This window comes from Rattus norvegicus, chromosome 16 (assembly GCF_021556685.1).
Source record: "Rattus norvegicus strain SHRSP/BbbUtx chromosome 16, alternate assembly SHRSP_T2T, whole genome shotgun sequence".
Classification (NCBI taxonomy): Eukaryota; Metazoa; Chordata; class Mammalia; order Rodentia; family Muridae; genus Rattus; species Rattus norvegicus.
Window position 1 is genome coordinate 74,044,962 of NC_141549.1, and position 24,857 is coordinate 74,069,818.

Genomic DNA, 24,857 nt, shown 5'->3' on the forward strand with positions numbered 1-24,857 from the left:
TCCCAGCTGTTTGGATGTCCTTTAGTTTAGACTGTTCTGGTTGTAATTCATCAGAGACCAAGCATCCAAGCTTTCTTAGAACAGCAAGCAGAAGGATCGATAGTACACGGATTTTTGTTCAGTGTATATACCACATACCAGATTAGGGACTAAGTGGCCGTGATATGTGATAGTTGTAACTTAGATGTGTGAGAGATTAGAAATTGGGAGTGAGGTTGATAGAACATCTCTGGCCTTGATACTGAGTTCTTGGTGATAGCTAATTGATCTCTATTAAATATTTTATTTAGCTCTATAAACATGACTGTGATTATAATCTGCTTGTCTCCATTCAGATTTTAGGGCAGCAGATTAATGATTTTACCCTTCCTGATGTGAACCTTATTGGGGAGCATTCGGATGCAGCAGAGCTCGGGAGGATGCTCCAGCTCATTCTAGGCTGTGCTGTGAACTGTGAACAGAAGCAAGGTAACTAATGACTGTGATATATGTTGTGTACTTCATACATAAAGCCCCAGGATAAGTAGCATCTTTCCATGGCTACCCATCTTCCCCATCATCTATAGTTTTGCTGGTAATTTACCTTCAGATTTAAATGAGTTCTAAAAGGTAGTCTAATTTTGATTATGGTCAAATTCCTTCCCTTTCTGTAAGACTGTATAACTGAGCAGTTTTTATATTGTGTTATGTTCCTGTTTTACATGCTGTGGAACCTGGTGCCATGGTCATAGTAAGCATGCACTGTTCTATTGAATTGTGCTGTACCCCACCCTGAGGATACTCTTTCTAATGCATGTTAACTACCTTGGCTGTGCTGAACCTTATGGTTATTATTAAAATACTTATTAATGTAGTTTATATGATGATAGCTTAGAAAATATTTCTGTGCTTTAGAATAAGAGCACAGGCTGCAGTGCCCAGTCAGCCAATGTTCAGATCCAGTTGCACTCTTACAAACGATGAATAGTTGCTGGGTGAATCTTATCTTTGTAGTGCAGTTTCTCTGTAAATGTAGGTTTAGTAGACTTAGTACCTGCCTCACAAGATCATTAGGGATCTAAGTGATACAACAAGTAAGACAGCACATGATCTTACACAAAATAGTGTTTCCAACCATTTTAATTTCAAGAAAATGTGATTTTTATGTTTATTAGTGTTTTAAACAATAATTCTATTTCATTTATCTTTTGCATGTTCTTAGAGCCACAAATTGGTTTTTGGTTTTTTGATATTTGATTTTTTTTTTTTTTAGGGCAGGGTCTCTCTATGAGCCCTGGCTGACTTGGAACTTGCTATGTAGGCCATGTTAGCCTGAAGCTCACAGAAATCTGCCTGCCTTTGCATCCTGAGTATTGGGATATAGGCATGTGCCATACTTACCATATCCACAATTTATTTTATCAAAAAATTTTTTCATATATTTTTGATCATGATTTCTTCTCTCCCAACTCCTCTCATCTCCTCATCTCTTCACCCAACTCCTCCTTTCTTTCTTTCCATAAAAGCAAAAAAAAAAAGAATAAAAAAAATAAAAACAAGAAACACACAACTGAAATTCATAGATATAAGATGAACAGCCATAACATACAGGAAAAAAAACCAAGTAAGACGAAAAAATTTGTCCCAAAAAGCAATGAGGCAAGAGGTCTACACCAATATCATTGAGTTCATTTTATATTAGCTATCTAGTGTTGGGCATGGGGCCTGCCTTTTGGTATGCTTTAATATACCCAGTGAGACCATTGGAGAAAACGAATTTTTCCACTTTAAAATGTCACTTCTTAGGTGGCATTTATGGGGTGAGTCATACTTATTCTATCAACTATACTTATTCATATCAACTATAAATTGATAAAACTTCTAATTAGACTTAGATAAATTAGTAAGTGTGCAGATATTCGAAAAAGTACAGTGTTTTTATGACTCCAAGGTCACATATTTGTGGCATTGTTGAAGTTACTTGAAGACCAGCTTTGATATGGAGGTAATATTTTTTTTTAATTTTTAGGTTTTTTAAACTCTTTTGTAAAATATGACTTATTTATATGGGGATCACCCCTTCAAAATATATTCAGACTTACTGTACATAAAGTAGATAAATTATTTTTGCTTTGAGGGGGTGCTTCCATATATTTATGTGTGCACATGCACATGGGTGTGTGCCTCTCAGCATATGCACACAGAGCCAGAAAAGGACATTGGCTGTCATCCTCCCCATCCTCCACTTCATTCTTTGTGGCCTGTAAACTTGACTCCCTATCTGGGCTATGGGTGGCTAGTGAACTCCTGAAATCTGCTTGTCTTTGCCCCCAGTTCTGGGGTTACACGAGGTACAGCCATTCCCATCTGTCATTTGGGTGATAGATACTTATTAATCTGATACATTATGGATGAGAGCCACAGAACCAGACAAAACAGACACAAAGCTTGCTTTCATAGGACTTGAATGGAGGAGGAAAAGCAGCATTACCCCGTAGCACAAGTAATTACAGAGTTACGGTGAGTGCTCCAAAGGTGGGATGGAGTGGGAGAGTCTAGACGTGGTGTAGGGAAGTTATTCAAGTAAAGCTGGGAAGGACAGTGAGTTAAGACTTACTCAGAGTAAGAAAGACTCAAGTTATATCCCCTCAAAACTGTAGTTATAGTCTGGTAAAGAGAGAATTGAGAGAAGTATTGCAAGAGAATAGGAAATGAAAGACTATTCAAAATTATAAATAGTATTCTGCAATTATTTTAACTTGAAGTTCAGTTCTTATCTTTTATTTATTTATTTTTATTTTTTAGTTCAAAGGTCCCCAACCCCTATTCACACTATTTTCTTCCACATCTCGTAATGAAAAACAAGTTTACATTTATTTGGTTTTGTACTTTTTTCATATTCTAATACTGAATAAGTTTAGACTTTTGGGACTTTTCCCTCAGCTCACTAGCTGACTCCCACTCTTTAGATTGCTTTACTTTTCTTAAACTGTCTATATTTCTTTAAAAAAATTTTTTTTCTGATGATGGCACATCGATCACCCCAAAGCCATCATTGGTTCATGGTATGCTAGCTGTGCTGTGTCCAGAAAAGAGCACATCACAGCGCCCCTTCCCACCGTCTAGTGCTTACATTCTTTCTTGCCCCCTCTTCCACAGGGTTCCTGGAGCCTTGGAGGGGTCATGCCAGCCTCATTTTAGGACTGAGCACTCACTCATCAGTCACCAGTTATGAGTCTCTGTGTTAATCATTGCCCACTGAAAACAGAAACTGTTGTGACCAAGAATGAGAACAGCACTAATCTATATGTATAAGGATGAAGATTTAGAAGACTACATAACAAAACAACAGTAGTAAAGTCCCTCCATCCAAGGACTAGATGACCTCCCTTTTGACCAGATTTATAATACCAAGTATGATTTTTTCCTGTGGAGCAGGTCTAAAATCCAGGTAGAAAGTGATTGATTACTCCAGTAACACTCTGGCCACTACTGCACTGTGGTCACATCTTGTCTAGCAAGCTGATACTTTTAGCAGAGTTCACAGCTGGGTAAACAGTTGGTGACTAATATCCCATAGTGCACTGTACAGCACATTCCAGCATTATAAATGCTAGCTGGTAAAGAAGAAGGAAGCTTCCAGTTGAACAGGCTTTTTAATCTCTCATTTACCCACATTTGGGGTATCATCTGGTTTCAGGAATACAGTAGAGTTAAGAATCATGTAATCAAGTTTCTAAATTGTTAATCATTAACTGTCGCTGTGAATGTGCACTATGGGTCGATAGATTAGGAGGCTCTGAAGTGCTTCAGTGCTTCCTACCTACCTACCTGTGGATGAGGTATGCTCTGCCTTTGTCCTTATCCCCAAAGTGTCTTCACTGTAAAGACTAAGTGAAACTGTGTTTTACATTTGCTCTCTGTTCAGCCATTCTTCTAAGTTGGAAGAAGTTAAAAGCAATTGGTGAGAGCCTAATTGTGCATTCATTTGTCTTTGCTGACCTCTAATTGGGGCAAATAAAGTAGGGGTAAGATTTAAAAGGCAGAGATTAATAGTAGAAGGCACACTGACAATAACATTGCTAACCCTTGTGTTCTGGGTTTGCTAGCAGAAGTGAGGGAAGACTGTAGGGTTTTTGGCAGGGGCAGGGGGCGGGGGCCACAACACATGCTGCAAAGTGCATGTGGAGATCTCAGTGGACAACTCGGGAAGTCAGAGGATCCTGGGATCAAAATCCAGTCATCGGGCTTGTTGGGAAGCACCTTTACTCACTGGCCATCTCACCATCCTATCAGGCAACACCATGGTGTCTGCCTTCAGTCTACTATTCTATTAAGCAGTAACAGAACAAAAAATACCTGTTATAGATTAGAAGGCTGAGACTTATAGATAGTATGGGATTTACCTTCCTTGTGATGAATGGGCTAGATATAGAAAAAAAATTATTTCTTCACCCTTTAAGCTTTGTATTCTTCATATTAAACTATACTAAACATTTTGAACAGATAAAATTGAGGGCAAACTCCCTTAACGTAGTGTGGTTCATTCTCCAGCATTGCTTCATGGGTGTGTACCAAATAATCCCACATAATTGAATTTTTAACTTTACGGTTTGAAAGTAGTACACGTTAATTTAGCTGTCATCACCATTTTCTCCTTTAGTACTTTACGGTGTTCGCGGGGAAGGGCCTTGACGTGGCAACACCGCTTCTTAACTAACGCTTCCCCTCTCGTACCTACTAATGTCCTGACCTCTTTTGCTGTTACCTCCTTCATTTCTAGTAGTTGCCATAAGCCTCCCTCCCCATAGCAACGCCACTGCTTCTTCTCTTCCATGCTCATTCATACGCTTTAATTTTGAGGACTTGTCAATCATCCTAGATGTGCTGGCTCTTGTTTTTGATGTCATAATATCACAATGGTGGCGTTAAAATATTTAAAACAACACACACACACACACCCATGTTATCTGCTGGGCAGAAGAATCCAGTAGATGAATCTAATGACAATGCATATACATTCATAAGTACAACACTACAGGTACCTGCCATTAAGTCACTTCTGTCATCAATTGTTGTGTTTGGAAAAGATGAAAACTATAGCAGGGCCTTGTCAGAGGAAACAGACACTGCTTCCAATCTGACTTTACTCTTGGCTGAGACCCTCCTAGCTTGGGAGTGGTGAGCATGAAGCTGGTGGGCTTTCTGCTTCCCATGTAGCGATGTAGGACAGTATTTTAAAGCCCGGAACTATATAGTTATTCGATTACAGGTTCAGTGTGTATCTTAAATTCATTTTAGTTATTTATGTTCTATATAGTAAACAAAATTAAGGTAAGAATTTATACAACTTAGTGCTTTGATCATGTAAGGATAAAACCAGAATATTTTTACCCTGTAACCAAGAAGCATCTAAAGGATAGCTTTAGAGTGCTGAAAAGTGATGAGGTTCTTTTTGCCGTTATTTTTGGGTCTCACTATTTCACTGATTCAGTCTGGTATGTACGGGTGCTGAAGCTGTGTTCCCCGACCTTCACCTATACCTCAGCGTTAACAGCAGACAGTGAGCAGAGCCAAGTGTGGTAGTAACTCAGAGGACACCCTGAAGGGTTAAGACAGGAAGGTCACAAGTTCAAGGCTGATTTAGGATTCAAAGTGCATTGGGGGGAGCTAACAAGATCCAGATTCAAGCAAATGAATAAATGTCAGACAAGACTTTGGAACAAAGTTAAAATTTGGTTTTCAGTCTTTGCCTACCTATGGCACATATTTGGGGCAGAGAAGCCATGAGAAGGGGATTCTCAAAACGGAAAACTGATTGTGATAATTTATAAAGCACTAGCCTTCAGCTTCTTGGCAATCTGTTAACCTGGACAGTGACATCCCAGGTTATTCTTGTTTTCAGAGTACATTCAAGCCATTATGATGATGGAGGAGTCTGTTCAGCATGTCGTCATGACAGCCATCCAAGAGGTATGTTGATTGGAGCTTTGCACTTTATAGCTTGTAACTAATGGAGAAACTAGTTCACACAAGAGAACTAGCAACCTTAAAAATAATTTTATTTTAAAAAAAAAAAAAAAAAAAAAAAAAAAAAATAAGGGGTTGGGGATTTAGCTCAGTGGTAGAGCACTTGCCTAGCAAGCACAAGGCCCTGGGTTCGGTCCCCAGCTCCGAAAAAAAAAAAAAAAAAAAAAAAATAATTTTATTTTTTTATTGTGTATACACTATATCCTAGTTAAGTTTTTAAGTTCATCGTGTCTGTTATGTGCATATTGATTTTATTTATTTAGCAAATTCTTAGTTCAAACCCAAAGTACAGCAGCAACTAGGGATACAGTTGTGAAAAGATGTTAGAGTTCTCGGATAAAATGTGTGTCTCCCTCTCAGAGTCTCAGAGAGGAAAGGATTAAACAAGAATTCACAGTTGTAAAACTCTCATCAAAGGGGAAATGCAGGACCATATGAAGTAACAGCGTTCATGGAGACATTAAATAAGGCCACCTAGAAGACTGAGACGGAGGTGAGGAAAGGGAGATAGAGAGGTGTAAAAATGCTGTAAGAGACCAAGGGAGAAGGAACATAAGACCTGTTTGTCGGGGTGCTGCAGGTCTGTGATCACAGCACTCAGGAAGTAGAGATAAAAGGCTCAGGAGTTCAAGGCCAGCCTAAGTGAGACTGCAGAGAGATAAGGAAGTCTGGGGAAGGACACAGCCCTGCATGGCATTTTGTAGCAGCAGCAGTCTGCTGCAGTTTCCATCCAGCTACACCAGGGTGACCTGAACAGGTTCTCAACCTTCCTAATGTGCTAATCTGTGTGTTCAGTAGCTTAGGCATGTTCAGTGTGTTTTCGGCTTAATGAAACTGGGGGTTGGTTATATGACCCCACTGTAAGTCAAGAGAACATCAGGATCCCGAAATGGAATTCTGGAATTCCCTGGTAAATAAACGTAGTATCTTACTGTGCTTGTTTGTTTTGTATTTCCATAGTGAATGGTAATAGCATCTTTTTATGCCTTTGTTGGATATTTCTGTTATATTTTTTAGAATAGCATCACTTGAAGTTTAGTGACTTGGGGGTTGAGGGTGGGGTGTGTCTGTGTGTGATATCAGAGATTAAACACAGATTCTAGAATATGCTCTACCATATCCCTTGGAGCTATATCCCAGCCCAAAGAAATATCTATTCAGGAGTAAGCAAAGATGATAGCAGCCTCCCAGGAGCAGAGCTCTGAGGAATCTGAAAGATCCCTGGAGGTGCCAAAGGATGAAGTGGCAGAAAAGGAGTCTACAGAGCCTCCAGTAGTTCCAGAGTAACTAAGAAAAAAAAGGCAAGTCTTATGGGAAGATGCTTTTCAAAAGTGGACACATGAACTTGGAAAGAGAAATGGCAAAACATCGTTATGAAGAATCTATACCTTTCCCTACCACTGCTCAGCCCACAGGCTGCAAGCACAAAGGTTATGCCCAATGAGCTGTGGGGCTGCTGTCCCCACGAGAGGGAGATGTGTGGTGTCTTGGAGCTCCTATAGAAACAGGTCAGTGCTGAGTAGAACCAGCCCTAGACCTGCAGGCTGGATCATCCAGCCTATGATGCTTCCCCTGCTGGGACAAAGTGTGAGCAAAGTGTGGAGTGTAGCCCACAGGCTACAAGTATGAAGGTCTAGTCCAGCAAGTGTTGAATGGCAGACAGGGAGGGCAGGAGGTGTGTGGCTGCCAGGATTTCACAGAACCTGCCTAGGACACCCTGCCTAGCTGCAACATCATCCTGACTCTGGGCAATGGCAGGCTATCCAAGACAAGTCTCAGCAATGGTCCACTACTTATGGTACTTCAGAAACCTTGAACCAGACCCATAGCTTGTTGCAGTGAATATTAGTATGTAAAGCCGTTTGGACAAAAATATATACTATGTGACACACTGCAGTTTCCGTGCCACTACAGTGAACCAGAAGTGAATAAGCGATGGAAAGGTGGGAAAGATGGAGGAGCAGAGCAGTGAGGGTACAGGAAGAGAGGGAGAACTAAGGATGCAGCTGTGGTAAGAGCAGATGTGAAAGAGGGCTGAGGTGGCCGGGGATATGTCCTTGCTGAGTAGGTCAGCAGGCTTGGGTACAGCAGCCTGGAGCTCATGCACATTCAGCCCCCAGACTGCTCAGCCCCATGATCACCCCAGTTCTGAGCAATGACAGGATGTCCACGATGAAGAACAGTCCACTTTCTGATTGGTCCTCTTCAAGACTTCTGTGGTCTGTGCTGCCCATGGAGGCCACTTTGGTATCCATGGTCTGCTGCCCCAGGCCTGAGGTTCATGTGGATGTCTATGGTCCTACAGGAGGAGCTGAGGGCTGTGTTGGTGTCCATAACCCAAGTTACTTTTCAAAGATCATGTGGATGTCCTTGGGCCATGCTGCCACCAAGGGCTGTGGCTGGATCTGTGGTCCTACTACTGCAGACAGGAGTTCTCTGCCATACGTCTCTCACAAAGTGAAGATAGCGAAGACCGGAGACCAAATAAGTGTTGTGAAACTAGCTACGCTTCCATTCACTACTGTGTCTGCTTCAGGAAAACATCCTTTGAGATAACCGACTTTCCAAAGAAACCAGATGTTCCCACTTGAGCTAGTCAGTTGAACAGGACTTTGGGGAAGCTTGAAATAAACTAAATGAAGAAGAAGGTAGTGAGAGAGGCTTTGGATGGGAAGAATTTCCTGTGTGTAGCAGTAGAGAAGGAAAAAGGTGCTACAGGGTTTGTAGAGTTACAAAAATTCTTCGCTGGGACTGGGATTTTATGGAGTGCAGAGAGTTAATCAGGTTTGGGAAATAGAAAGGACTGAAAGGGGGCTGGAGAGCTCAGCGGTTAAGAGCACTTGCTGCTCTTCCACAGAACCCAGATTTCATTCCAAGCACCCACATAGTGGATCAAAACTGTCAATAACTATAGTCCCATGGAGATCCAACAGCCTTCTTCCAGCCTCTCTGTAAGCACCAGAAATGCATGGGGTGCATGGACAGACATGTAGACAAACACTCATATACATCAAATAATAACTAGTAGGGGAAGTCGAAGGAATCTAAAGAGGATAAAGAGGTTGTGACAGGAAACATTCTTTATATATTTAAGCAGCTTTAAAGTTTGGTGGAGATTAAAAACATTTATAGTAACACTATTTGTTGGGTTTGGTTTTATTACGGGGTTTTGGGATGTTGGTTTGTTGTTTTGTTTCCCCCTTACAGCACTTAACTAGTTAGGATATTCAGGCAGAAAATAGGTAGTTGGATTGATCTTTCATTGGGTTGATCTTGAATTAGGATTTTGCTACTTAGAAATACTGAGGTCATTAGAACATTGAAATCACTTAGAAGCAATAAGTTATGAAATTTAGGTTTAATAGAGAAGGTGGTTGGTTAAACAAATAATAGGACTAAGAATCGCTCAGGTTGTGGATCTTAAAAACCTGCATTCTGTCCCTACCACATAAACCAGGCAGGGTGGTATATACATGTCTGAAGTCAGGAAGAAGACACAAGATTAGAAGGTAACGTGGGAAAGCTTGAAGACATCATTTAAGCAAAATAAGCTAAAAAGAAATACCACATTTTCTCTCCTATGTGGACACTAAAAAATCAGGAGTCTAAGGTCACCCTTGGCTGCCAAGTGAATGTAAGGCAAGTCTGTGCTACATGAAACCCTCTTAACCAAAACCAAACAGAAACAGAACTTGAAAGAAAGGTTGCATCATTCTGGAAGGGAGTAAAGGGAGGGAAGGGAGGAGGACAAGCTAGAAGAAAGTATTAGTGCACTATTTATGGAAATAACACAGTGAAGCCCATCTGTATAATCCATGTGACAGTGATTATAATGTGTTGTCTCAGTATGAAGAGTGGATGTTAATCAGCTTGATTTAGCTATCCCACAATATGTATACCAAAACATGCTATATACCATAAATAATATCGTCTTTTTTAAATAAATAATTCTTTTTAAAGTAGTTAAAATTATCTTCAGGTCTTTAGGGATTTCAAGGTTAGTCTTGTCCATAAGAAACCATGTCTTACAAAAGAGGGTAGGGGAGAACACATACACACAAACAAGAACTATAAAATCCTAATGTAAGGAGAGAACGATCCAAAAGATGATGATAGTAACAGAAGAAAGCCAATTAAACTGTTAACTATGAAATGTACGAATAATGACCAAGAGACCTGGCAGTAAAAGGTAAAGTATGGTAAGACCTGTCTGGGAATTGGAGGGGCTGAGGAGCAGCTCTGCACGGAGCTGGATAAGAGTCCTGCAGTGAGAGAGGGGTGCAGTTAGAATATGATGTTTGGCTTTTCCTAAGCATCAGCCACTGTGTTGTGATAAAGGATGAAAATAGGAAAAAGAACCAACTGGTCACTTGTCCCTTCCTTTGAATTAGATGCCAAGCATCCTGAAGGCGCTGCTTGGCAAAGTTCCGGTACTTGGACAGTGGACTGGCCCTCTACTGCCCTTCATGAATACTCGCTGTACACCTTTCGCTATACCCATGCCTCTCCAAAGCTAGACCTGGGTAATAAAGCTAGTGAAAACAAGCATGAAACCAGCGAAAGTCCCTGGGAAAAACTTACGCAGAAAACTGAGTCTCTAAGAACTTATATTGAAATAAATATTCATATCACTAATGCATATTGCTAGTAAGCATGTGATAGAGGATTTGAGAAGAGTTATTACAGAAGGAAAATTTAGGGAAATTTTAGAAACTGACAAGCTATAATTGAATTGCTAGGCTTTAATGGTCAACCTTAGAAACAAGGAACTTGTATGAATAGGAAGAGATTTTGATCATGCAAGTTTATGACAAGGCTTGGTGCCTTCCTGAAGGCAAGAATAAGCAGATTTGGGAACCCTGATGTTCTCCTGTTCTTTACAGAGTTGTAATAAAGATAGGGGTCATATTGAAACAGTGGTTCAAGACAGAAACACAGGAGGCATCCTGGCACAGTGAACTGCCTGCTTCCTGAACAGACTTGTCCAACCAGAACTTTACTGATCGACTGCCCTGGCTTAAGTATAGGGGCTAAGCAGTATTTTAAGAATCAAAGAAAAAGGATGGTGGTCTTATGCCAAATATAAAAGAAATATAGAGGAAGGAAAGGGAGAATTAAATAAGGGTTAAAGTTTGAACTTCTGTAGAAAGTCAACTTTGATGTACTAGGTAGTAGGAACTAACTTTTACTTATTAATCTTATGCTAAACTTCAACAGAATCAAACTCAAATAGAGTCGTCCTGTCTAACATTTCTGTGACCACAAGACTTTACAACACCAATTTTAAAGAAGATACTGAGTTTAAAGAAAATTGATTTTATCAAAATGTTAATTTTTAGTTCTTATAAAATTCCTGCTTGCTGGATTTGTTCCTCTTTCAGTATTCGTAAGTAATTAAGGAAGACTTTAAAAGAAAATGTATTTTGAAAAACTGTGTAATCAATGCATAAAATTTCTGAGGAAATGACTATATGTATAGATAAAGCTTGAAAGAGACAGAAGTTGTCAAGAGTAGGAAAAGCCATACAGAGATGTGCTTCCTCTCTGTCCCATCTCTCCTGAGGTGAACGGCATCGCATGTCTGATTCTTCCTTCCCTTCATAGCTCTTGCATCCACCATTCTCCAGACCCTGCCTCTCAGCCGAGGCTGGTCCCCTGCACCCTTGCTAATTGTATCATATATTATTGTATTTCCCCATTTTACTTGGACTCCTCCTGGGCCATGGCTAGTGTACATTGCTAATTCCCACATATCTCAAAATTTTCAAATTATTGTTTTTGGTGATCAAATAGCTTTTATATTATTTGGAATTTTCTTCTACATGGGTACAACTTTTTATTACTCAAAAAGTGTCTCGTAAATTTTAATATTCTCAATAGAGTGGTAGCTGAAGATCATTCTTCAAAAGACCTCTCAGTGTAGCATCTTCAGATTTCTAATTGTCCTTCCCTCTGTCCTCCACACAGAATGTAATGACTGGGACAGCTCTTATGAGTCAGTCGAATCTGTTCCGTACTGCTTTTTTTTTTCTTCTTCTCCTTTTTTCTTTTTTCTTTTTTTTTTTTTTTTTTTTTTTTCGGAGTTGGGGACTGAACCCAGGGCCTTGCGCTTGCTAGGCAAGCGCTCTACCACTGAGCTAAATCCCCAACCCCTTCCGCACTGCTTTTATGACGAGAATTCTGTGCCCTTGTTTCCCAACCTCTCTCTCACTCTTTGAGACTAAGATACATGGGGAGGGTACATGCACTGTCATTAATTTGGGGTAACAGTGATGTGCATGCTTGTTTCTTTTTAAAAGTTTAACACACAAAGTAATGGGTTTCATGATGTCATTTTCATAAAAGGACCTTTATTTTCCAGTTTGCTGCTGCTGCTGGGATTCCATTTGTGGCCCTGGGTCCTGCACAGGCCCAGCAAGCACTGGGCCACTGAGGCATCTGGCCTCGCATCTCAGTCTTTTTTTTTTTTTTTTAATATTTATTTATTTATTATATATGACTACAGTGTAGCTGTCTTCAGACCCCCCAGAAGAGGGCATCAGATCTCATTACAGATGGTTGTAAACCACCATGTGGTTGCTGGGAATTGAACTCAGGACCTCTGGAAGAGCAGTCAGTGCTCTTAACCACTGAACCATCTCTCCAGCCCACATCTCAATCTTAGTATTTGACGGTTTTGTACATGCAAACAGTTTGATCCTTTTGACAGCCCCCTCCACCCGTCCTTCTTTCTTATTCTCCTCCCACTGAACTCTCTCCCAACAATTCCTGGTCCTATTTTCAAATGTTGTTTGAGTTTTGTTGCTGTGGCTGTTTTACGATCCACTGAGTTTAATTAGGATGCTTGCCGAGCATGGGCAGCTTAGCAGTGGCACACCATGAGGACAGTGACTTCCGTACATGGTTATCTAAAATGAAAGAAGTCCTTGCTGTTGCTCTTATTACTGAAAAGTCACTGCATTAAATGTCTGGCCACTCTCTTGGCAATGATAAGAGTAAGTCATGCTTGACACAGCTGGGCTCTCAGTGAAAACAAGCACTGAAATTCAGATGTCTGATTACTTGGAATGAAAACCAGTCAGAAAAATTAATTAACGAAAACAATTGCTTGCTTTTGTGTTTTAATTTGTTGTTGTTTTAGTCATTCCTGTAGGCTTATATTTTTTATATTACCTAGAATATATTTTTGCCTCATAGTTATAATCATTTAAATCTTAATTTCAGCTAATGAGTAAAGAGTCTCCCGTCTCTGCTGGAAATGATGCCTATGTTGATCTCGATCGCCAGGTATATAGTTATAGTCTTTATTCATGCATGATTGACACAGATAAATTTCAGATATCAGTGAGAAAATGCAGTTGAAATTGCTAATGGAATACATTGATTAAAAAATTTTAGCCTAAATTTAAGAACTTTAGCTCATTTGTTAACTGATATTATACATTATAATTAAGTTTGACCTTTGTATTAAAAGTCATCCTGCATGGACCAGTGAGATGTCTCAGGAGGTAAGGGCACTTAGGCAAGCTTGATAAACTGAGCTTAATGCCCAGGGACCACGTGGCAAAAGGAAAGAGCACAGCACATCAAATTGTCCTCTGACTGACACATGATGCATGCATAATCCAGTGAGCACATGCACACACAGACACACAGACACACAGAAAGAGACAGAAAGATATGAGTTAATGTGATACTGTATTACCTACTTTAAGACAAAATCATTTAATATCAGTAATTCCTGTCTGCTAGTCATGAATTTCTTCCTGTTCTGTAAGTTGCTGTGTGGACCAGGCTGGCCTCAAACCCACAGAGATAGCCTGACTCTGACTTTAAAGGATTGGGATTACAGGCGTGTGCAACCAACCACACATGACTGGAAACAACTATATTTGAAAAGGAACTTGGCTATGTATTTTTTAAGAATTAAACACTGTTACAGTCAGTTTTTAGTTTCCATCATCTACATGGGCAGAAGTCTGTGTACCTTTTGCTTTCTCTTATTTGAGGCTTAGGGTTTTTTAAATGTTATATTAGAAAGTCCTTGGACATAATATAACTTTAATCCAAACTATAATTTGCCTTTCCTTTTGTGGTGTTGTTTCTTTGCTGTTGTAGGTACATTTATGTTTTTATATATTAAACAAAAGTTTATATATGTGAAATAAAAAGACAAACTTTATTTTATTCAGTGTTTTTATAATTTGCCAACTTAGAATTTGTTAATGGAATATGAATTTGAGACCAGTCTGGTGAATGTAGGGAATTCGAGGCTAACCAGAGCTACATAATGAGACCCTGTCTTAAGAAAAAGCTCTCTCCTTGCCAAAGGCGTGCTTATTTTCAGTCTTTACTAGTAATGTTCTTAATTTCCTCTACATTACCTCCCAAGAAATAAAAATGTTTTAATTCTGTGTTACACCTATGTAATGTCTTCATTTTTGTATGAAATATTTCTTATGCTTATTTTTGTTTCTAACTAGTTGAAGAAAACTACAGAAGAACTAAATGAAGCTTTGTCAGCGAAGGAAGAAATTGCTCAAAGGTGCCATGAATTGGATATGCAGGTAAGAGCTCCTCTGTGTTGTGCACCACCACAAATACCATCAAATATATTACGGGATTATCATATGCTTCACTTTCACTGCAATGTAACCCTAATTACAAAAAAAGAGAGAAAAACAAGCAAATAGTGTTCTGATTTAGAAAGTATACTATCTGTATTTAATTTAACTAAACTCATTATAAATGAATATTAAAAATCCAGAAGCAAAAAAGAGAAGGAATTTCAGTGCCTGAGTCTCATTCGTGCCAGTGAATTTGCTTTCCTACTTTCAGTGGGGGTGGGAGTCTTTCTAACTTGTGTGTATTGCCAGGCACTGGGTGGCATCCTTTACCAGTGCCTGCAGCAGCTGGAGAAAAATGCTGACTGTCCTGCTGTTCTGCCACTGCTCACCTTAGTCCTGTGAGACAGGGTCTCTCACAGACTGGAAGCCCACAGTTTTGGCTAAGCAAGCTCCAGGTTCTACCTGTGACGGCCCCTCAACACTGGAACTGTAAGCGTGCATGGCTGGCTGGCTTTTTCTGCGGGTTCTGCAGATCAGTGTCTTACGAAGTGTTTGAAGTAGTTGTATTCTTACCACAAGTATCTGAGACTTCGTGTTCATCTTTGCCAGTATCTTTTTAAAGTTTACCCACTGTCACGAGACTTGCTAATTTTGTGGCTTGAATTTGCATTTTCGTGGTGACTGTTGACTATTGTCTTTCCATGTGCTTACTTACAATCATTGGTGAAGGCTCTTTTCAAATATGAAGTAAATCCACCTGTCATCCCAGCTTCTTGGGAGGCTTATGCAGGAAGATTATTTTTTAAAGTCTTATTCTTAGATATTGGTTTGCGTGCATAACATTCAAAATAATGTAGATGTTTTCAGTAGAGTGGTTGTCAATATGAGGTGGCATTCAGCAGTCAGAGGCAGGCACATCTGCAGCAGACAAAGGCTGGTCTGGTCTGCATAGTGAGTTCTAGGCCAGCCAGGGCTACATAGTAAGAACCTGTCCCAGTAGACAGATTCATAATGGTAATTCACAAGAATTCGAGTTGAATAACCAACAGTCCTAATTCCAACAGGTTGCAGCACTGCAAGAGGAGAAGAGTAGTTTATTGGCAGAAAATCAGATATTAATGGAACGACTCAATCAATCTGATTCTATAGAAGATCCCAATAGTCCAGCAGGAAGAAGACATTTGCAACTTCAGACCCAGTTAGAACAGCTGCAAGAAGAAACATTCAGGTAAAAGGCCACTCCTTACAACCTAGTTTTAAAATTCGAAACAGTTGTTTAAAGCTAGTAATAGAGGGTGCCAGGATGGCTCGAACAGTAAAGGAACTTGCCGCTAAGCCTGACTCCCTAAGTTCACTCCCAGAACCTGCACGCGCTCACACGCACATGCACTCACACACGCACACACTCACATACATGCACACAGGCAAGGATAGCGTTTTAGGACCCATGGGTAACTATAGACCCAGGTGCTGTATAATAAAAAGTTCCCCAAAGTCTTCTCACAGGTCATGAAATGTCTTCACATCTAGGAAATCCCATCAGAGCTATATACTCTGAAGGCACAAATGTCTCAGCTGGAAAATAAGTGAGTGAAGGGGCAGAGTGGGTGGGGGGTATGGGGGGAGCACTCTTTCTGCATCCCCACAGGGGTCCTATTAGGACCTCCCAGGAGCTGTGGAAAGCAACCGCAGACAAGAACATTGAGAGAAAGGCGAGAAGGATGCTAGTGAGTAAAAAGCTGAACTAGTCAGAAAATAGAGAGATGGTGTAGTACTCCAGAGCACTGTCAGTTTCCACAGAGGACCTGTGTTTGATTGCCTGCACCCACATGTCACCTCACAGTCATCTATAACGTCAGGCAAAGCACCCATACTTATAAAATTATATTTTTAATTTTAGATAAAAATAAAAGAAAATGTGAAATTGAGCCCCCCCATCTTAAATAATTTTTAGTAAAATACTAGAGCAGATAAAGTTGGATTTCAGTTTCAACATTTTTGTCACCTACCAACATGGGTTCCAGGAAAAGTAAAAAACTTAAATGTTAAATTTTAAACCATTAAAAATACTGTCAGAAAATGGAGGATTAAAAGACAGTAATGTCAAATGTTTACTAAAGGCAAAAACTATGAAGTAAAAAATTCCAATGAATTATATAAAATTTACTACTCTTCATTAAGTAATTATATAAGAAAAATTGAAAGTAAGTAGTCTTCTACGCGGAATACTTTGGACCAGAGACAGAAAGGACCTAGTAACTCAAAGGTTGTATACAAAGTAAACAAACCTTTTAATTAGATACGGAAATAGTATTAAACCATGTTTGATGGTTTAACCTAGGTAATAGGCACCAAAAATGTTGACATTCATTTATGTGGATCTAAATGCAGCATTTCTTGATATATATTCTTAGTTAAAAATTTGGAAACCATTACTCTTGTCTCGTGTTGTGAGAACTTTGTGCATCAGTTAAACCTGTTTTCATGACATAGGACTTGGGTAGGGTGTAGCCTACAGAAGTGAGATGTGTTCAGGAGTGGATTCACATGCTTTTTCTTTCCGTTTTCTTTTATTCTTCATAAAGACAATTGTGGGACACTTAATAGTGCATTTTATCTATTTCGTTTGTCGCAGACTAGAAGCAGCCAAAGACGATTATCGAATACGCTGTGAGGAGTTAGAAAAGGAAATCTCTGAGCTTCGGCAACAGAACGATGAACTAACCACTTTGGCCGATGAGGCTCAGTCTCTAAAGGATGAAATAGATGTTCTCAGGTACAGTTTGACTCACTGCCACTCCCCGCACACAGATGCAGACACAGAGCTCCGTCTCACAGGTCAAAGACTCGCCGTCTTCTGAGCACACATGCATGCTTACATATAAAGTGCAAATGAATAACTGAATAGCTTTATAAGCAGTCAATTGATATGGCAAACAAGTATGAAATAAATGTTAGCTTCTTGTGGCAGTCACTCGCTGGTGTCCTTCCTGCTGCTCTTCTTCAGTCACGAGCCCTCCCAACCCTTGGTCCTTGTCTTAAAGACTGGCTTCATTTCTTCACTGGTAATTTCTCCTTCCTTTCACATGTTCTCCATGTAGGTACCTTACTGCTCACCATTCTGTTTCTTTCACGATCTCATCCTCTTGGGATCCCCTTTTGTTTTAAGAATACTAAACTGTGCAGAGAAACTCACATACTACTATAATTTCGTGCTATTACAAATGGGGGATGCTTTCTCTTACCCCTGGGCTACTCACTAGTCCATAGCCATGCCTTCCATTTCTCTCAGAGCTGTTAAATGTTTTTATAATTCTTCTCATCTCTCTGCTACCCACCACACCCCAGTGCGTACGTCTTCCTCCTAGAGTACTGTTAACTCTCCACGTCTCCTTGTACTCACACCCATCCTTTTTCTTTTTCTTCCATTACCAAGACCTTTGCTGACATTCTCAAGCATACTTGCCTAATAGGCACTGTGCTATGTCTAGTATTTATTTCTCTTGAATTTTACACACACACACACACACACACACACACACACACACACACACACACAGACAGAAACAGAGAGATCTTTAAAACTTTTTAAAAGATTACAAAAGTTAAAATGTTAGTCTCCTCAGTGCCCTAAAATTTGTTAACTGCGACCTCCATTTCTCTGGGTGTAATAATAACAGTAGTTGCAAATCATTTGAACATTCCACACTTTATTTTACTTTCCTGCTAAATGTGATTTTGCTGGTTACCCTCCTGTTCACTTTCCTTACATTTTGGCATTCTTAATGACAAATTTTTCTGTAATTTAGGTTATGATTTCTTTCTTAATCTAAAAAAACTTAGATTCTCTTTAGGTTTTGTGATTTAATGTTTGTTAAGTCTTGGTATTGTCTACTATTTTAACATTGTCTGAAAAGCTGTACAGCTGTGGGTGTTTCTGACTAACTTGTCATCATTTTAGACACTCTTCTGATAAAGTATCTAAACTAGAAGGTCAGGTCGAATCTTATAAAAAGAAGCTGGAAGACCTTGGAGATTTGAGACGGCAGGTTAAACTCCTAGAAGAGAAGAATACGATGTACATGCAGAACACTGTCAGCCTGGAGGAGGAACTGAGGAAAGCTAATGCCGCCCGCGGTCAGCTCGAGACGTACAAGAGACAGGTAAGAGAAAGAGGCAGGACGCTGCCTGGCGCTGCCTGGCCAGGGCTGTGCTGTAGTTCCAACTTTTAAATTACCAATCCCTTCTAGGCTATCAGTCAAATCAAGTGAACATGCTACCAAGGTTTGTTTTTGTGATTTGCCTTAGTCACTGTGAAGAAACATCAAGACCAAGGCAACTCTCACAAAAGAAAACACTCAATTGGGGGATTGCTTGCATATCAGAGGCTTAGTCCATGGAGCATGGTGACACACAGGCAGGCATGAGGCCTGGTTCTGGAGAAGTAGCTGAGAATTCTACAGCCTGACCTGCGGGCAGCAGGAAGAGAGAGTGACAAGGGGCCTGGCTTGAGCTTCTGAAACCTTAACGCCCACCAGTGACATACTTTCTCCTACAAATCCACGTCTCTCAATCCTGATTTTTCAGAAGTCCTCCTTGATGACTAAGCACTCAAATATCTGTGCTGTAGAGGACATTGTTATCCCCCACCATAAGATTCTTAGCTGTTTTTATATTGATTTCAGTTTTATTGCATTTTATTTATTTGGTTGCAGGGGGCATAGGTGTACCTCAACATGCATGTGGAGGTCATAGGACAACCTGCAGGAATCTGCTCCCTCCTGTCACCGAGACAGTGTCACCATGTATCCCTGGTGTGTCTGGAATTTAGCAGACCTGCTTACTGCTGATTAAAGTGCTTAATCTCTTAAATGCTAGGATTAACAGTCCTAGCACTTACTTTCTAACAGCCCTACGCAGGCTGCTTGGTTTTTTTCTCCTTATTCTCCCTTTGCACAGCCAGGCTTTCTAATAAACTCTCGATTCCTGTTCAGCTCAAAGCGCTTGGTTCCCCTTATTGGTACCTCATTACCCACAGTTTCTGCGTGAACCTCCCACTGTGCTTTTAGCCCCTTCTAAGAATGGCTATGGGACTGAGTGTTACCCTCACTGGTGTTTCTTCCTATCTTTCTTTCCTGCTTCTGTCCCTCTCATTCTTGTGAGAAATGAAAGCCCCTGTGGATTCTCTGATAATTGTTACTATTTTCTAGGTGACTCTAGGAGCCTGTTTTACCTAGACAGATTTTATTTCCTAATTCTCTCCCTTTTATTAGAATGATGGATTATATAAATTTATTCAAGTATGGTGAGAATAGGGTTTCCATAAACCTGTAGAAGAAAATGATGTATTTTTCTGAAATTTGTTTTGTTAAGATTGGAGGGGGGCATGCTGGGCATTGAGCCTAGGGCTTCGTACACTAACAAGCATATGTTCTATTGTTGAGCTACATTCCACCACCTTGATCATAATTTCTAATGTTTCAAATTATAAAATTGAGATTTTTATGTCATTTTTATATTTTGTATCAGGTTGTAGAACTGCAAAATAGATTATCTGACGAATCAAAGAAAGCAGATAAGTTAGATTTTGAATATAAGCGGCTAAAGGAAAAAGTTGATGGTCTTCAGAAAGAAAAGGATGTAAGTATGGAATAGGCATTCTGTTTTTAAGAAGTGTAAAAGTTAAGACTGGAATTTAATTCATTTTTTTACTACATTAATTCCTTTTTTAAATGGACTGTTCTTTTAAATCACACTTTCCCCTTTTTCCCAAGAAGTAAAGATTCAAGGAATACTTTTAGTCCAGTTCTCATTTCTTTAATATACAATTGTTTTTGTCATTACCCACCTTACATCTTCTTACTCTTGCCTTTCATGTGCGTGGCCCTTCTGTTTCCTGTGTAATTAGCATGGAGGATACGGTTCCACCATTACTTAGCACATTTTACTTTTCACAGCCTGAGTATTTAGTCTTCATCCCAAATCTTTGTTTAATGGTAAGAATGTTAAGAAAATGGTAAAGGACAAACTAGACAGCTTTGTGTTTCATACTTAAGCATGAATAGTGTGTTGCCTTGCAATAAGATAACTGGTATCGTCAAGGACACCAGTCATTTTCATCTGTTTCTAGTCCCACGATCTCTCCATAGAAGATGGAAACTCGGTTAGCCCTGTCCACCATCATTTATCTTCTCCCTGGGTAAGGCCTAGGCTACTGCTGAGCGACGTCGTAGAGCTGACTCTGCTTTTATCTTCCTTCAGAGGTTACGAACGGAAAGGGATTCTCTGAAGGAAACCATTGAAGAGCTGCGTTGTGTGCAGGCTCAGGAGGGGCAGCTCACCACTCAAGGTAAGAATCTCTGTAACCAAGGAGACAGTTCTGTCCTCAGTGAGAGTGTAGGGTTCACTTTACATGACTGTAAAAGCAGATGAAAGTGAAAATTTGATAAAACAAAATAAATTAAGATTTTCCAACTGTTCACCAACATCCTAATAGGCTGTGCTTGGGGGATTGAGTTTACTTAGCATCTTTAAACTAATTTTGTAATCTCCTGAGTTTTATAAGTCAAAATCATCTGTGAGCCTGGATACTTGTTTTCTGAAAACTCTCATGGCTTCTTTAAAAGTGTATCAACCTTTCCAAGTCAGTGATTTCTGCAAAAAATAGAATGAATTTTAAATCATATGGTGCTTACACCTGGGGCTGGAGAGGCTTCTCGGCTAAGAGCACTGGCTGCTCTTGAGAGGACCTTAGTTCCCAGCACCCACATGGCAGCCCGTAACTGTCTGAGTCCAGTCCCAGGGGATCCGCAGTCATCTCTGGCTTCTGCAGCACTGCAAGCACATGGTGCACTTGACATGTGAAAGCAAAACACTTATAAACGTAAATTAAAAAGGAATCCGTAAGAAAAAATATGCAAATTCTTAAAATGTTTAAGGAAAAAGTAGACACATATGGCTTGTTTGTCACAGAAGAGAGTAGCGCTTAGCTCACGATGTGCCCTCTTCCACCTTTAGTCAGCACAGTAGGAGTCTAGTAATGGCTAGTACAAGTTTCACACTTAACCCTAACCTGGTTAGTTTCCTGAAACAGCTCTCTGAGTAGCCTTAGTCTCTCTCCTTACTTCCACTAATAACTTCTTTCGTCTCTTGCCTCTACTCTCAGTCATCTGTCAGTCCCCTCTCCATGGCCTCACATCCTAGTGTACCTGCTGTGAATAGCAACTACTCTGGCACTACTGTCATCCCATTCTCTTTGCTTGTTCTTCTGATGTCTCCCAACGCTGCCCAGTACACAACCCAGATTCAGACAGCCCAAGTTCTCTCCTTCTGCATTCACATGACTAATGCTTAAGGAGAGAGGCATACACACACATGGAATGCATACGTATGTGTGTGTGTGTGTGTGTGTGATAGAAATTGCTGAATATCTTCATTTCGTAATGTAATCACTTCTTCTTTGTATCCCTGCAGATTCTTTTTCTTTTCCTCATCAGATCTATATTATTTTTTTTTCAGAGATTTTATAATCTAACCTTACCCCATTGCGCAGTCCCTATGTTGTCAAGAGAAGACAACCAACCCATCTTCTATAAACTCACATGTTTATTCTTTTGCTATATAGAGGTCCACGTGGTTCAATGTTCTTTGTGTAGATTTTCCTCTATATAACTGAAGTTTTCATTCATCAGTAAACTAAGTTATTAAAGAGTAAGGAGTATTTTATGTTCTAATGAGTTTCATTATAGCATTATATGCAAATACTTTGTATTTTGATCATTTCCACCCATTGAGCTCTCCTACTCCTGCAGACCACCTTTCTCATCCATCATTACCCTTCCATGTGTATGTGTCCCAGTAAGTTTAACTAGAGTCACTTACACGAGCAAAGGTGAAGGGTTATATATAAGCATGTGGGCATTTTATCCCTGGAAAATGTGTTCTCCCTCCTCCAGCAACCATTGCCATAGGTCTCAGGAAGACGTGTAACTTAATGAGCATCCGTATTTCCTCAGCAAAGAGCAGGCCTCGTGAGGCCTTCTCTGTGATGACTGTGACAGACCTAATCCTGTCTAAGTGATCATAACTGCTGAGATCTGAAAAGACTCACCCCTCCTCAGCTTTTGCATTCTTTCCTCCCCTCTTCTGAGCCTTAGATTGTGTGACACAGGTATCCCATTTAGGTCTGAGGACTCAATTGTCACTTATCCTTATTAGGAATCCTGATGTAACCACTACTACTGGAAAATAAACAATAAAAGAAAGCACTAATGTATGACACTAATGTATACGTTTAGTCAGCATATTGACAGGCATATCATTAACAAAACATTAACAAAACAGCAGCAGTACCTTCCCCTCTAGAACCTACAACTCCTTATCCTCACAAGGCCTAGGTTTCATCCAGGTTCACAGTCTCAGACCTCAAGTCCCTTCCAAAAACAATAAAGACATCTCACCATGGAAGCTGTAGTATGTCACAGTATGTCCCCCAGTTTATACATCCCTGTGTCCACACATCTTCACTTGCAAATGTTCATTGCCACGAGTCGTTGGTCTGGTTCTAGGTCTCTGGCCTCTGTGACACCCCACCAATATTCGATCCTCATCAGGTCTCCTGTCGTTGCCCTGTGTCATGGAGATCCTGTACCTTTGGAGCAGCAGGACTGGCCCTTTCACACATCTCAAACCATTAGGCCAGTTCAGAGCCCTGTATCAGGGACTGGGTGGCAGCTAAACTGGTCAGCTCTGCTGTGCTGTCCCGATGAGGATCAGGGCCTGCTCTCCCAAGTGTTGCAGCTGGTGAGGGCAGGGCTAGCTCTCCCGAGCTCACACCCTGTGGGCAGTTTTCTCAGAGCTGGTAAGGGGCAAGAAGGATAGCATCTTCTCTGCACCCATGACACTCCACAGCAGACAAGTGGCAAGTTCTCACACACTCATCCCTGCCATTAGGGCCAGCTCCACTGTGCTGCTTGGGTGAGGCACAAGGCCCATTCTCGCAAGTGCTGCCACTGGTGAGAGTTGGAGCCAGCTCTGTAGAGCCCTGCATTCAGTGAGGAGCAGGGCCAGTTATTCACAGCCCCTGGATATCTATGTGGTCCCTACTGGCTGCTCCAGCTAAGGGCATCCCCATGTTCTCTAGTGGTAATATGATCCAGACACTGACCCTGCTACTGCTGCCAGGCTGGTATTTCACAATGGCCCCAGGTGGCAGGACCAGGCCCTCAAAATAGGCTGCTCCTATTCACCCTTGGGTTTCCAGTTCCATCTCTATTCATAATGCTCAAGCTGCTCCTCTTCTCTTTCTCTCTTATCTGACCACCACATACTCACACAGCTCGACTCCCTCTGTAGGCTGGCCATGTGACTGGCAGGCCCCTGGGTGGTATCCTCCATGGGTTGCTACTTGGAGTGTCAGCAAGTGGGTGGCATGGTGACCCGCAGGTCTCTCTCTTCCTCCTCCCGTGCCACACTGCCTAGATTTGATTTGATTGACTGATTTTTATGACTCCTAGACAAAAGACAGCTTTGGCCACTATGCCAGGCATCCACCAAGGATGAACAGAGGACTTGACTGCCACCTGCTTTGTCCCTGACTGATAGAACACCACTACCACACCTTTATATATTCTAAATAACGCTCTTTACCAGATACATAGCTGGCAAAGAGTTTCTTCTGTTCTGTTGACATCTCTACTCAGTAACTGTTTTCTTTGTTTTACAAAAGCCAAGGCCCTATTTGTCAACCAGAGGCCTTATAACCTGAGCAACCGCAGACGTTATTTTACTATAGCTTGTGTGTTCTAGAGTCGATACTCTAGGTTACTATTTAATATATTTCCTCCAAGTTTCACAGTTTGCATTTTAGAAGTTTTTCACTTCCTAGGTTATATTTATACCAAGGTTCTTTTATATTTGCTTTTTTGCTTGTTTTAAGGATAATGTGAATGAAATTATTTCCCTGATTTTTCCCCTCACTGTATGAATTATTGGTATAAAGAAAGACTACTCATTTTTTTCTTTTATTGGATATTTTTTATTTACATTTCAAATGTTACTCCCTTTCCCAGTTTTCCAGACATAAGTCCCCTATCCCATTCCCCTCCCCTTCTTTTTTTTTTTTTTTTTTTTTTTTTGGTTCTTTTTTTCGAGGCTGGGGACCGAACCCAGGGCCTTGTGCTTCCTAGGTAAGCGCTCTACCACTGAGCTAAATCCCCAGCCCCCCTCCCCTTCTTTTATAAAGGTGTTCCCCTCCCCATCCAAGACCCCTTCCAGCCCCCC

At 40.5% G+C, this 24,857-nt stretch overlaps 2 protein-coding genes across 2 annotated transcripts in view; both read left to right on the top strand.

The window, feature by feature from the left end:
* The window catches only part of Erich1 (glutamate-rich 1), a gene marked incomplete at its 5' end in the record, with an annotated part of 52,793,804 nt that overhangs the window by 43,174,402 nt on the left and 9,594,545 nt on the right, over positions 1–24,857 (top strand).
* Positions 1–24,857, top strand: part of Hook3 (hook microtubule-tethering protein 3) — a 90,307-nt gene that overhangs the window by 35,114 nt on the left and 30,336 nt on the right. For both annotated transcript variants that reach the window (XR_015639438.1, NM_001136098.1), the window contains 9 exon segments: positions 336–468; positions 5,885–5,952; positions 13,234–13,296; positions 14,493–14,576; positions 15,641–15,804; positions 17,212–17,352; positions 18,538–18,739; positions 20,106–20,216; positions 20,838–20,925. Coding sequence is in view for 1 of the 2 variants with exons in the window: in NM_001136098.1 (NP_001129570.1) it covers positions 336–468; positions 5,885–5,952; positions 13,234–13,296; positions 14,493–14,576; positions 15,641–15,804; positions 17,212–17,352; positions 18,538–18,739; positions 20,106–20,216; positions 20,838–20,925 (1,054 nt within the window). In the remaining variant the exon portion in view is untranslated.